At 53.7% G+C, this 14,574-nt stretch overlaps 1 protein-coding gene across 1 annotated transcript in view; it reads left to right on the top strand.

Annotated features, from left to right (window-relative positions):
- Positions 1-6,335, top strand: part of SLC27A4 (solute carrier family 27 (fatty acid transporter), member 4) — a 30,879-nt gene extending 24,544 nt beyond the window's left edge. The window contains exons 9-12 of the mRNA XM_011987872.1: positions 175-312; positions 520-684; positions 772-918; positions 5,446-6,335. Of these exons, the coding sequence (XP_011843262.1) occupies positions 175-312; positions 520-684; positions 772-918; positions 5,446-5,603 (608 nt within the window). The 3' untranslated portion in view covers positions 5,604-6,335. The remainder of the gene's footprint in view (positions 1-174; positions 313-519; positions 685-771; positions 919-5,445) is intronic.
- Positions 6,336-14,574: the final 8,239 nt, after the last annotated feature.

The raw sequence follows: 14,574 nt of genomic DNA, 5'->3' as shown, positions 1-14,574 counted from the left end.
AGGAGGTGGAGGTTGCAGTGAGCCAAGATCGCACCACTGCACTCCAGCCTGGGCAACAAGAGCGAAACATCGTTTTAAAAAAAAAAAAAAAAAAACGACACAGGGTACACCTAGTGACGGGACGGGTGGGAGAGGCTGCCTAGGGCAGATCCGACCCTGCCTTCCCCACCCCAGGTGAGCCGGGCCAGCTGGTGGGCCGCATCATCCAGAAAGACCCCCTGCGCCGCTTCGATGGCTACCTCAACCAGGGCGCCAACAACAAGAAGATTGCCAAGGACGTCTTCAAGAAGGGGGACCAGGCCTACCTTACTGGTGGGTCCCCAGCCCTTCATAGCCCCTTCCTGAGGGTTGGGGGAGGAGGGGACCTTCTCCCACCTCCAGAGGACACCTTCCCAGGACTTCCCCAGTCCTGGCCCTTGTGGTCAAACAAATCCTTGGGCTCCAGCGAAGCCTCCCTGGTGTGAGCCCTGGACTCCGAGCTGGCCAGGCCCAGCCCTGCCTCATCCGGCCCCTCCCTAGGTGATGTGCTGGTGATGGACGAGCTGGGCTACCTGTACTTCCGAGACCGCACTGGGGACACGTTCCGCTGGAAAGGTGAGAACGTGTCCACCACCGAGGTGGAAGGCACACTCAGCCGCCTGCTGGACATGGCTGACGTGGCCGTGTATGGTGTCGAGGTGCCAGGTATGTGCAGGCAGACGCAAGGTGTGGGTGGCGAGGCATCATCCAGGGGCACCACCAGCTGCTCAGTGTCTACCCTGCCACCCCCAGGAACCGAGGGCCGGGCCGGAATGGCTGCCGTGGCCAGCCCCACTGGCAACTGTGACCTGGAGCGCTTTGCTCAGGACTTGGAGAAGGAACTGCCCCTGTATGCGCGCCCCATCTTCCTGCGCATCCTGCCTGAGCTGCACAAAACAGGTGTGTCCCGCCCCTGCTCTAGCTCTCGGATCCCAGGTCCCTTCCCGTTTCCTTCTGGAGAGACCTGGTTGGCTGTCATTTGACCTCTGCACACAGCCTGGCCGGGCAGTTGGTAAAGTGACCTGCCCATGTAAAGACGAGCAGACGGGGCCGGCAGAGAGGACACACATTGTTCCTTAGTAGAACAAATATTAGGTGCCAGGCACTGCGCTAAGCCTCAGGATACGGGTGGTGAGCTCTGACAGGACGTTTGCCTTCTTGGAGTTTTAGAGCAGGAGAGTGGCTGGCCTAGGACAAGGCATTCCAAAGGTAAAGAGTGGACCACATAATCTGTCATGAGATTAGAGTTAAACAGATAAAAAGAAGAAAAATGAACCACAGAGCAAGCTGATAGGAAAGCAAAAAGGAGGACGCTTGGGATGAGTAGAAGGCTCCTCTGAGGAGGGGATGGTTCAGCTGAGACCTGAAATATGGGGGTGGGAGGCACTCTAGGCTGCAGGAATAGACACTGTAAAGCCACTAAAGCCGGAAGGAGCTTGGGTGCTCAAGGAATGAAAGGGGGCCCCCAAGGCTGGAGCCAAGTGAGAGGGGCAGGCAGTGGCATTGAAGTGGGAGAGAAGCCAGCAGGGGCCGGAAGTCCAGGGCCTTGCAGGCCAGGATAGGAGTCGGGACTGTCCCGGGGGGTAGTAGGGAGCCACAGAAGCATCTCAGCAAGGCTGGGCGTGGTGGCTCATGCCTGTAGTCCCAGCACTTTGGGAGGCCAAGGTGGACAGATCACTTGAGGTCAGGAGTTTGAGACCAGCCTGGCCAACATGGCAAAACTCCGTCTCTACTAAATACACAAAAATTAGCTGGCCAGGCACGGTGGCTCACGCCTGTAATCCCAGCACTTTGGGAGGCCGAGGTGGGCGGATCATTTGAGGTCAGGAATTCAAGACCAGCCAGGCCAACATGGTGAAATCCCATCTCTACTAAAAATACAAAAAAAAATAAAAAATTTAGGCTGGGCATGGTGGCTCACACCTGTAGTCTCAGCATTTTGGGAGGCCAAGGCAGATGGATTGCCTGAGCTCAGGAGTTCGAGACTACCCAGGGCAACGTGGTGAAACCCTGTCTCTACCAAAAATACAAAAAAATTAGCCAGATATGGTGGTGGGTTCCTGTAGTCCCAGCTACTTGGGAGGCTGAAGCAGAAGAATAGCTTGAGCCCTGAGGTGGAGGTTGCAGTGAGCCGAGATCGCACCACTGCACTCCAACTTGGGCTACAGAGTGAGACTCTGTCTCAAAAAAAAAAAAAATGTAGCCAGGCATAGTGGCCGCCACCTGTAATCCCCGCTACCTGGGAGGCTGAGGCATGAGAATCACTTGAACCTGGGAGGTGGAGGTTGCAGTAAACCGAGACCATGCCACTGCACTCCAGCCTGGGAGACAGAGTGACACTCTGTCTCAATATATAAAAAAAAAAAAATTAGCCAGGCATGGTGGTGCATACCTGTAATCCCAGCGACTCAGGAGGCTGAGACAGGAGAATTGCTTGAACCCAGGAGACCCAGGAGGCACAGGTTGCAGTGAGCTGAGATCACGCCACCGCACTCCAGCCTGGGCAACAGAGTGACACTCTGTCTCAAAAAAAAAGAATCTCAGCAGGTGGGAACCTGGTCAGACTCATGCTCTAGAAAGCTCTCTGGCTGCTGTGTACGGAGTGGGAGAGGATTGCAGGCAGCCCTGAGGGAGCTGGGAGACGAGGGAGGGCTGGTTGCAGTTGTCCAGGTGGGAGGTGGGCCCCGGGCCTGCAGTCGCCCACAGGACAGCACCATCTTTCTATCTGTTGGCCCATTGGTGGCTCTCAAGAGTTCCCTGGTGGGCAGGAAATGCTGAGGCTCATGCCCATACCTGCCCATGCTTTCCTCAGCCCTTGGTGCCCCTTCTGAGCACCCCCTGGCTGCTCACCCTTGGAGCACATTTCCCTGGCCACCTCCCATGTTGTCATCATGTCAGTCCTGCCTTGATGGTGGACACTCCCTAGTCAGTGTGGCTTCTGCCAGACAGTGGGTACCTGGAGTGCCTAAAGCATTGGGGAGGGTTTAGGACTTCAGTGTGGTTCTGAAGGATGGAGACACCGTGACCAGGCTAATGGCCAAGACCAGGAGCTTCCAGAGGATTGGGCAGCACCACACTTCTGGCCAGGAAAGGCAGGGAGGCTCTCAGACCTTGTGTTTCAGATGCGCTTTGCTGCAGAACAAACCACCCCCAAACTTACTTGCCCCAAAATGGCTTGAAGCAGCCACTTCATTTATTCATAATTCTGTGGGTAAGCAATTTAGGGGTTAAGTGCAGCTGAGCAGTTCTCTTTTTGACCTTGCTTTGGGGTCACTGAAAGAGCTGTCATCACTTAGTAACTTAGCTGGGGCAGGAGGCAGTTAGATGGCCTCACCCAGGTGTCTGGCTCTCGACTGCTTGCTTCTGCAGCACTGTCCAACAGAACCTTCTGCGGCGATGGAAATGTTCTAGGTTTCTGCTGTCCAACACAATAGCTACCAGCCTGGCAGTGCTACTGAACACTTGAAAGGTGGCTGCTGGCTGGATGCCGTGGCTCACGCCTGTAATATCAACACTTTGGGGTTAAATTTTGTTGAATTTAAATTTATTTATTTATTTATTTGAGATGAAGTCTTGCTCTGATGCCCAGGCTGGAGTGCAGTGGCGTAATCTCAGCTCACTGCAACCTTTGCCTCCTGGGTTCAAGTGATTCTCCTGCCTCAGCCTCCCCAGTAGCTGGGATTACAGGCACGTGCCACCACACCTGGCTAATTTTTGTATTTTTTTTTTTATAGAGATGGGGTTTTGACATGTTGGCCATGCTGGTCTCGAACTCCTGACCTCAGGTGATCTGCCCACCCTGGCCTCCCAAAGTGCCCGGCCTTATTTAATAATTGAAATGTAGATAGCCACATGAGGTCATACTGGACAGCGCCAGTCTGGGCCCTCACCTGGGATGGCTCATCTCTGCTCCACATGGCCTCTCACCCTTTGGAAGGCTAGACTAGCCCCAGGGCACCCCTAAGTGGGTAGAGGTGGAAGATGCAAGGTCCCCCGAGGCCTAGACTCACCCGGAACTCCTACAACATTGTGTTTACCACCTTCTGTTGGTTAAAGCAGGTTGTAAAGCCAGTCCAGATTGAGGCCAGTGGAGGTTGAAAAGAGCTCTTGCCAGAAGTGCCAAAGCCACATAGCAGAGGTGTGTGTGTGTACAGGGAGGGGAGGAACCTGTAGCCATTTTTGGTAGTCTGTCTCATCCAGGTTCCAACCCCACTTCTATCACCCTGAGCATCAGTCTTCTCATCTGTACAGGATTAATACCATTGATTGAAAGATGCGGCCAGGCGTGGCAGCTCATGCTTGTAATGCTAGCACTTTGGGAGGCTGGGGCGGGTGGATTGCTTGAGCCCAGGAGTTCAAGATCTGCGTGGGCAACATGGCGAAACCCTGTCTCTACAAGAAATACAAAACTTGGCCAGGCGCAGTGGCTCACGCCTGTAATCCCAGCACTTTGGGAGGCTGAGGAGGGTGGATCATCTGAGGTCAGGAGTTCGAGACAAACCTGACCAACATGGTGAAACCCTGTCTCTACTAAAAATACAAAAAATTAGCTGGGCGTCGTGGTGGGCGCCTGTAATCCCAGCTACTTGGGAGGCTGAGGCAGGTGAATCGCTTGAACCCGGGAGGCAGAGGTTGCAGTGAGCCAGGATCGAGCCACTGCACTCCAGCCCTGGTGACAGTGCAAGACTCCGTCTCCAAAAAAAAAAAATAAAGAGAGAAATACAAAACTTAGCCAGGCACAGTGGTGAACACCTATAGTCCTGGCTACTTGGGAGGCTGAGGTAGGAGGATTACTTGAGCCCGGGAGGTGGAGGTTGCAGTGAGTTGAGATAGCATCATTTCACTCCAGCCTGGGTGATAGAGTGAGACCCTGTCTCAATAAAAAAGAAAAAAATACCATGAATACTTTATATACGAGTAAGAAAATATGTGCTGCTAATTATACTAGTTCAGAGATGTTAAAATCTGTAAGCACGTCCATGTTAGAATCCAGAGAATACGGTTGAGCACCTGCCCTGTGGGGCTGATGTACAGATGAAATGAGCTCACACTGTTATCTGGTCGGTACTCAAAGGGAGACATCACAGTCAGAAGACCTCAGTTCTGGTCCCCACTCTGCTGTCACTCAGTATGTAATACTAGGCAAATAACTTCCCTTCTCCAGGCCCGTTTTCCCATTTGCAAAGTAGGGGTGGGTGGGTAACTAGCAGCTGTCCCCAGGCCCCAACTTTGCCACGGCTGCTCTATTACTTTAGGTAATAGGTCGAACATTTTTTGCAAACTGTAAAGGGCTGTGCCTCCTCCTCCCCCACTTTCCTCCCGTGTTTGTCCTCTAGCCCCACTCCCTGCCTTCCTCAGCACTGGTGGTGGGGTTCCTGGGAGCCCAGGCCCCTGCCCTGCACTGAGTCTTCTTCCCTGCTCTCCCAGGGACCTACAAGTTGCAGAAGACAGAGCTACGGAAGGAGGGCTTTGACCCGGCTATCGTGAAAGACCCGCTGTTCTATCTAGATGCCCGGAAGGGCCGCTACGTCCCGTTGGACCAAGAGGCCTACAGCCGCATCCAGGCAGGCGAGGAGAAGCTGTGATTCCCCCCATCCCTCTGAGGGCCGGTGGATGCTGGATCCGGAGCCCCAGGTTCCGCCCCAGAGGGGTCCTGGACAAGGCCAGACCAAAGCAAGCGGGGCCTGGCACCTCCATCCTGAGGTGCTGCCCCCTCCATCCAAAACTGCCAAGTGACTCACTGCCTCCCCAACCTTTCCAGAGGCTTTCTGTGAAAGTCTCATGTCCAAGTTAACGTCTTCTGGGCAGGGCAGGCCCTCTGATTCCCAGGCTGAGACTGACGGGTCTTCTCAGGATGATGTCTTGGGTCAGGGTAGGGAGAGGACAAGGGGTCACCAAGCCCTTCCTAGAAAGCAGGGAGCTTATAAATGGAACCAGGGTAGAAGTCCCCAGACTCAGGAAGTCAACAGAGTGATCAGGGACAGTGGCCACATCCATCCGGTGGCCAAAGAGAATTGTAGTCCCAGAGCTGCCCAAGTTCACTGGGCTCCACCCCCACCTCCAGGAGGGGAGGAGAGGACCGGACATCTATAGGTGGCCCCTGATGCCCATCTACAGTAGGAGGTCAGGACCACGCTCCTGGTCTCTCCCCACTCCCCATCCTCCTCCCTGGATGGCTGCCTGGCTGTCCCTCAGGCATAGCCTTTCAGTCCTTACGGGTCTGTGTCACCTCCATGTCAGTCTTGGCCTGGCTATGAGAGAAGGAGGAATGGGGGAGGGGGCTCAGGGGCCAATAAATTCTGCCTTGAGTCCTCCTAGCCTGTGTGCAAGCCACCCAAGCCCACCCTGACCCCAGAGCCCTGCAGCCCCCCTGCGGCCTACTTGATCCCCCACGCCAGCCCCCTGGCCCATTCACCCACCTCATCTGTTCATTTACCCATCTAACCTGAGGGTGCGGCGGGTGAGATGCCACAGCCCCTGTCTCCAGTGTGCTGGTTCTGCTGGGGCAGTGCCCATGTCAGTCTGGCAAGGCGTTTCACAGTGTGGGCTTGAAAGTCCAAACCAGCTGTGTCACTCTAAGTGTGTGGCCTTGGGGAAATGACTCAGTCTCCTCACCTGTGAAATGGATTCATCGGTTAAGAGGATTCAGAAGCTAAAAGTGCCGTCACGAGTAAGGGGCTTGAGAGGAAATTCACCTCAGGCAGGACTCTGACTCTGCCTGAGGTGCATTTTCCCAGTTGTTTAGGGGCAGGAAAGATATGCAGGGGTGGTGGCTGCTGTGAGAGCCAAAGCAAGGCTGCCCGGCAGCCTGGACAGAGGCCAGGGAAGCTTCCTGGAACAGTCAACACAGCTGCCCTACCAGCAGTGCCAGTGGAGAGCCAGCTGTCTCCTAGGCCCCGATGGAGGAGTCACACCCAGGCTGGAAACTCACTGCCCAAGGGGAGGGGGTTCCAGTACAGCCCAGGGCGGTGGGCAGTGCAAGCCCCTGGGCCTTTATCTCCACTATGGGCTTTCTAAGGAAAGAACCAGAACTTGGAGGTTTTCAGTTACATGGCCAACATCTCGCAGGAAGTAGAGGGGGCTGGAATGGAGCCCATGCCCTTCCTGCCACACCACCCTGCCTCCTGGTGCAGAAGGCGAGGGAAGCCAGAAAGCTTCCATTCCACGCATGCCTGCAGAGCTGCCTCGGCCACGCCCCAGGCCAGCAGCTGACAGTGCAGGCGGAGGGTGGCCAGGCTGAAAGCTGGGGTGCCTCCTGGGGGAGTGCACTTGGCAAGACAGAGGAATCCAGTGCCTGTCTTGGGAGAATTTGAGATGCAGAGGCCGAACTGGAGTAGGGGGCCTTGCGGAGCGATGCTGAGTGGTCATGTGGCAGGTATAGCTGCTGTGCCTGAGTGTGATCAGCAGAGGGCGTGTGGAGCTTGGAGAATCCACTCCTGGCCGAGGAAAGCATGGAGAGGCTGATTCCCACCTCACCCGTGAGCAGGTCCCCAACTTAGAGGACCCTGTGACAGGCCTCCGAGGGCCTTTGGTCGGTTTTCCGAGGGCCTGGACTTGGTTGGCAGAGCGGCTTTGTGTCTTTAACCCTCAGTAGTGAGTTCTCCACAATGAGAAGAAGGAGCTCCCAGAGCGAGGCATTCCTTCCTCCAGGTTGAACATAGTCACCTAAAGGCAGTATGCAGTGGTGGTGAAGAGCTCTGGCTCTGGAGTCGGACAGGCCTGCATCCAGATCCCAGCTCTACCACTTGCCAGGCTAAGCCTCAGTTTCCTCTCCTGTAAATGGAGGTCAGGGAATCCCTATCTTGGGATAGTTGTGAAAATTCATTGAGATCATGCACGAAAATTTCAGCACTGGGCCTGGTGCTGGTGTCTGCTCAATGCGTGGTAATTAAAAGAGAAAAGGGTGATATATTTAGATGTTAAAACCCCACTTAGACTAGGCTAAGTTTCCCACTTCTGCCCTGGACCCCACTGCAGCCCCTCCATGATGGACAGGGACTGGTGAGCCTGTGAGCCCTTCAGCTCTCGGGTCTGCATCTGATCATACCTCAGCCATGGCCATGTGAGTCGTCTCCATGCATGCAGCAGGTGCTTATTACATGCTTGTGAAGTTAACTGACAAAAATAGCTACTGTTTCTCAGGCATTTCCTGACATTTATATAGTGCCCCCACAGTTTACAGAGCACCCTGTAAGTTCATCTATGGAGCAAAATCTTTTTTTTGTTGTTTTTTTTTTGAGACAGAGTTTCGCTCTTGTTGCCCAGGCTGGAGTGCAATGGCACCACCTCGGCTCACCGCAACCTCCATCTCCTGGTTTGAAGCGATTCTCCTGCCTCAGCCTCCCAAGTAGCTGGGATTACAGGCATGTGCCACCACGCTTGGCTAATTTTGTGTTTTTAGTAGAGACGGGGTTTTTCCATGTTGGTCAGGCTGGTCTCCAACTCCAGACCTCAGGTTATCCACCCACCTCGGCGTCCCAGAGTGCTGAGATTACAGGTGTGAGCCACCCCGCCCGGCCCTATGGAGCAAATTCTAAAGTGCAGGGAGGGCAGGGAACTGCCAGATGAGCAAGATAGAGACCTGGGTCCCAGATCTGTCCTCAGGGAGCCACCGTCTTCAGAGAGGGGGATGGTGGGTAAAGAAGCAAAGGCTGTGTGCTTAGCTGCACCTAATCCAGCACCCAAGCTGGGCATATCTTGGTCAGGGAGGGCTTTCAAGGAAGATTGTTCGAGATGGAGGGAGCAACCATGCATGCAGAGGTCTGAAAGTCCAGGGCCAATTAAAGAAGGGCGGGCAGGCCGGGCGCAGTGGCTCACACCTATATCCCAGCACCTTGGGAGGCCCAGGCGGGCAGATCACTTGAGGTCAGGAGTTCAGGACCAGCCTGGCCAACATGGTGAAACCCCATCTCTGTTAAAAACAAAAATTAGGCCGGGTGCAGTGGCTCACGCCTGTTAATCACAGCACTTTGGGAGGCTGAGGCGGGCAGATCACAAGGTCAGGAGATCAAGACCGTCCTGGCTAACACGGTGAAACCCCATCTCTACTAAAAATACAAAAAATTATCTGGGCATGGTGGTGGGCGCCTGTAGTCCCAGCTACTCAGGAAGCTGAGGCAGGAGGATGGTACGAACCTGGGATGTGCAGCTTGCGGCGAGCCGAGATCGCGCCACTGCACTCCAGCCTGGGTAACAGAGTTAGACTCCGTCTCAAAAAAAAAAAAAAAAAAAAAAAAGCCTGGCATGGTGGTGGGCGCCTGTAACCCTAGCTACTCGGGAGGCTGAGGCAGGAGAATCGCTTGAAACCCGGAAGGCAGAGGTTGCAGTGAGCTGAGCACTCACGTCACTGCACTCCAGCCTGGGAGACAGAGCGAGACTCTGTCTCAAATAAATAAATACGTAAGTAAGGGCAGGCAGCGAGGCTGCAGGGTTGGGGAGAGGGGTTAGAGTTGTTAGAATCCTTTGTGGGCTCTTCTATTTGCACGCCTCCAGAGAGGAGCAAGCTTTGTTTGCAGGTCCGAGTATCAAGTCAAACCCACTTCCTTAGGTTTCCATTAATGGCCACAATGTATGGCGCACTTCTATGTGCCAGGCCCTGTACAAAGTGCTTTAGGTGCATGATTTCATTAAATCCTCCTATTCAAAGCAGGTACCTTTTTTTTTTTTAATCCTCCAAAGTAGGTACTATCTTGTGTTTTTGTTTTTGTTTTTGTTTTCTTGAGATAGAGTTTTGCTCTTATTGCCTAGGCTGGAGTACAGTGGCCCAATCTCAGCTCACTGCAATCTGCACCTCCAGGTTCAAACCATTCTCCTGTCTCAGACTCAGCACCCGCCACCACGCCCGGCTAATTTTGTATTTTTAGTAGAGACAGGGGTTCACCATGTTGGTCAGGCTGGCCTCGAACTCCTGACCTCCAGTGATCCTCCCGCCTCGGCCTCCGAAAGTGCTGGGATTACAGGCGTGAGCCACCGCACCCGGCCCAAAGCAGGTACATTTTTATCCCCATTTCACAGATGAGGAATCTGAGGCTCAGAGAGGCAAAGTCTCTCCAAAGACCACAGAGCTTGTGAATGGCAGAGCTGGGAGGAAAGTCACCTTCCCTGAGCCTCAGTGTTCCCATCTGCAAATTCTCTGCTCCTCCAGGAGAGGCTGGAAGGGGCCAGCCTCGCGCGCTCCCGGAGGTCCAGCCGCCCTCGGGACAGGCAAGTGGCTACCGAGGCCACTGCGTGGTGTATCACTTTCAGTTCCTGGGAAGAAGGTTAAATACCTCCGAGGGGCCCATTGAGGCTGTGGCAGCAAAGGAGGGGTGACCGAGTGACTTTCAAAGGGGCCTGAAATGCGTAGCCAGCCCCTCCCCCCGAGGAGGGGGCCCTGCTTCCTCCTGGTCTAATGATATTCTGGGCTCAGCCCTCGTCTTTGGCGGCAGTTTAACCCGAGCCGGGGCGGATTTCTTTCTCACTGATCTCAGCTTGACACCCAATTAGCACAAGAATGGGAGGAGGAAGCCTGCGAGAGGCGCCTCCCAGCCTCCCGGGGCGCGCGAGGGGAGCAGGCGGGAAGACAAAGGACAGCAGGCAGGGGGGCACCCGCGCCCTCGCCTCCCCCACCTACCCCGCCATTGTCTCCCTACGAGCTTCAGAGAGGACGGAGGCCTACGCCCGGGCTGGCCGGCCTGCTGGAGGGAACAGGGAATGGGGCCCAAGCCCCTGTTTTGTGTGGACCCAAAGGGAAAGCATTTGGGTGAGGCTAGTCCAAGGGGAGGCAGTGAGGTCAGTGCATAGGGGCAGGGATCCCGAGGGTACTAAAGCCTGGGGCTGAGGCCTTATGGGTGCTCAGGCAAGCCACCGGTTCGGAGTCTTGGTGCTCTAGTCTTGGTGCTCTCATCTGAAAAGGGGATCGTGAAGAGTCCCTGTGAGGAGGCAATTAGGGGGTGCTTGCAATGCACCTGGCAGGTGCAAAGTGGGCGTGCAATAAATACTCTGAAAGATTATGGGTGTTACGATAATATTGTTACTAACTAAAGGGTGGAGTGGAGTAGGCTTGGGTCAAAAGGAAGGACTTTTATCAGTGACAGCTGGGCATCCAGAGTGGGCTGGCTTACCCAAAGAACTCACCAATCTCTGGACTCTGCCAGGAGAAGCTGGAGGACCACCTAGGAGATTCTAGTAGGGAGGGAGTGTCTTTGGCCCTGCACATAGACTCGCAACACCTCCTTTAGACTTGGGCTTCCATGTGACTTCCTGTGGGAAGCCTTCCGGGACCCCAGGACTAGGTTGGGGACTTCCTCTGGTTCCCACAGGCCCCGTGTTCTCCCTCCATAGCATGGATTGCTCTGTGTCTTTTGTGGTTCCCTCTATGTGGTCTCCTTAAATATCAGCCCCAGAAGGCAAGGAGACCCACAGGTTTTGGGGTTTGTTTTGTTTTGAGATGGAGCCTGGCTCTGTCGCCCAGGCTGGAGTGCAGTGGCACAATCTCGGCTCACTGCAACCTCCCTTTCCAGGGTTCAAGCGATTCTCCTGCCTCAGCCTCCTAAGTAGCTGGGATTAAGGTGTGCTCCACCACGCCTGGCTAATTTTGTATTTTTAGTAGAGATGGGGTTTTGCCATGTCCAGGCTGGTCTCGAACTCCTGACCTAAAGTAATCCACCCGCCTCTGCCTCCCAAAGTGCTGGGATTACAGGCGTAAGCCACCACACCTGGCCTACCAACAGGTTTTGTTCATCATTGTTCCCAGCAGCAACACTGGCCCTGGTGTGTAATAGGTTCTCAGTGAATGTTTGTCAGGTGGATGAAGCTCTTCAAATGCTCCCAAGTGCTCCATTCCAGCTCTGGGAGGCAGCTTCCAGGTCAGAGGACACTGAGGTGGGTTGGAATCAGAGGCTGTAAAGAGCTCTGTATGCCTTCTAGGTAGGTCCTTAGCTTGTTGGCAAAGGGAAGCCATTAAGTGACTGATATCACTCATTCATTTCCTCATTCAGCAAGCTCTTTCTTGGCAAACTCCTATAGACTACAGAGTTCCGCACTACCTGCTATAATCAAAGATGAATCAGGAAAAGTCTCTGCCCAGAAGGAGCTTAGATTCCAGTAGCAGAATCTTAGAATATGTTTGCAGAGAAGACCTTAGGAGATCATTTGGTTCCAAACCTCTTCACAGAATAGGGAAACTGAGTTCCACAGAGGGGTGGGTCACATGGCATGGTGAGGGTGAAGCCTTTCTGTGTACCACAGGACTCCTCTGCTTTCCGAGGACCAGGGCAGTGCCTCATTTGTCCTTGTTTTATAGGAACAGGGCGTGGCACATTGAAGGGGCTCAAAGCTGTCCATGGAGTTGATGTGTACAATGAAGCCAAGGCCAGAGGAGGTGGGAGGCAGGCAGGCCAGAGAGGAAGCAGGTGCAGGTGAGGTGATGAGCTGGGGGGTTGGGGAGGCATGCCAGATTAGAAGAGAGACCCAGCCATGCACAGTGGATCACGCCTGTAATCCCAGCACTTTGGGAGGCTGAGGTGGGCAGATCAGGAGGTCAGAAGATCGAGACCATCCTGGCTAACACAGTGAAACCCCATCTCTACTAAAAATACAAAAAATTAGCTGGGTGTGGTGGTGGGCACCTATAGTCCCAGCTATTCAGGAGGCTGAAGCAAGAGAATGGTGTGAACCTGGGAGGCAAAGCTTGCAGTGAGCTGAGATCGCACCACTGCACTCCAGCCTGGGGGACAGAGTGAGACTCTGTCTCAAAAAAAAGGGAGACTCATCCAAATTTGGTGACTGTTTTGATATGAGGGAAAATTAGGATAATTTGGGTGTTGGGTGTTTTGGTGGGTGGTAGTGGTATTCCTGAGATGGGGAACACAGAGAGAACCTGTTTTGTTTTGTTTGTTTTGAGACGGAGTCTAGCTCTCTTGTTGCGCCACTGCACTCCAGCCTCCCAGGTTGAAGCAGTTCTGCTTCAGCCTCCCAAGTAGCTGGGATTACAGGTGTGCACCACCACGTCCGACTAATTTTTGTATTTTTAGTAGAGACGGGTTTCACCATATTGGCCAGGTTGGTCTTGAACTCCTGACCTCAGGTGATCCACCTGCCTCGGCCTCCCAAAGTGCTGGGATTACCAGCGTGAGCCACTGCACCCGGCTGAGAGAACCTGTTTTAGGAAAGAGGCACTGTGCCAAGAACTTATTCAGTCCTCACTACAACCCTATGGGGTTGGGATGTTATTATTCCCATTTTAAAAATGTGGAAACTGAGGCGCAAAGCTGTTAAGGGACTTGCCCAAAGACACAGCTAGAAAGTAGTAGGACCTAGATATATTAATTTTTAATTTTTATTTTTATTTGAGACAGTCTCACTCTGTCAGCCAGAGCTGGAGTGCCGAGGTGTAATCTCAGCTCACTGCAACCTCCGCCTCCCAGGTTCAAGCAATTCTTGTGCCTGAGCCTCCTAAGTAGCTGGGACTACAGGTGTGCGCTACCATGCCTGGCTAATTTTTATATTTCTGGTGGTGATGGGGTTTCACCATGCTGCCCTGGCTGGTTTTGAACTCCTGGCCTCAAGCAATCCATCCACCTTGGCCTCCCAAAGTGCTGGGATTACAGGCGTGAGCCACTGTGCCTGGCCAGGACCTGGATAGAAAGCGGGTAGTTGCACTCCTAGATCTTTACAAAAAAAAATTTTTTTAATTAAAAATTATTTGGCCAGGCCAGGCTAAGGAAGGAAGGACTTTATTAGTGCCTGTGGTCTCAGCTACGCCAGAGTCTGAGGCAGGAGGATCCCTTGAGTCCAGGAGTTCAAGATTACAGTGAGCTGTGATCATGCCATTGCACTCCAGAGTCTCACTCTGTCACCCAGGCCGAGTGCAGTAGCATGATCAAGGCTCACCGCAGCCTTGACCTCCAGGCTCAGGTGATCCTCCCCTTAGCCTCCTGAGTAGCTGGGACAGGCACACTCCACCATGCCTGGCTTATTTTTTAAGAAACATTGATAGACATAGGGTCTTGCTGTGTTGCCCAGGCTGGTCTCAAACTCCTAGCGTGAAGCAGTCCTCTTGCCTTGGCCTCCCAAAGCATTGGGATTACAGGTGTGAGTCACCACACCCATCCCACCTGAACTCCTAGATCTTAACTGTTACATCATTCTGCCCTTAACCACTAGGCTACACCATCACCCTCTACCAATGCTGAGTTCAGTTTTGGAAGTGTTGGTGTTTAGATACCCACAGGACATCTATTTCATTCCATTTCTTTTTTTTTTAAGAGTCTCTCTCTGTTGCCCAGGCTGGAGTGCAGTGGCACGATCTTGGCTCACTGCAACCTCTGCTGCTTCCTGGGTTTGAGGGATTCTCCTGCTTCCGCCTCCGGAGTAGCTGGGATTACAGGAGACTGCCACCATGCCTGGCTAATTTTTGTATTTTTAGTAGAGACAAAGTTTCACCATGTTGGGTAGGCTGGTCTGGAACTCCTGACCTCGTGATCCGCCCGTCTCAGCCTCTCAAAGTGTTAGCATTACAGGCATGAGCCACCATGCCTGGCCAACTTCATTCCATTTCTGCCCTGGGCTTTTTTT

Source organism: Mandrillus leucophaeus, unplaced genomic scaffold (assembly GCF_000951045.1).
Source record: "Mandrillus leucophaeus isolate KB7577 unplaced genomic scaffold, Mleu.le_1.0 Scaffold109, whole genome shotgun sequence".
Classification (NCBI taxonomy): Eukaryota; Metazoa; Chordata; class Mammalia; order Primates; family Cercopithecidae; genus Mandrillus; species Mandrillus leucophaeus.
The sequence above is the reverse complement of the archived record's forward strand: the minus strand, read 5'-3'. Positions and strand labels throughout refer to the sequence as shown.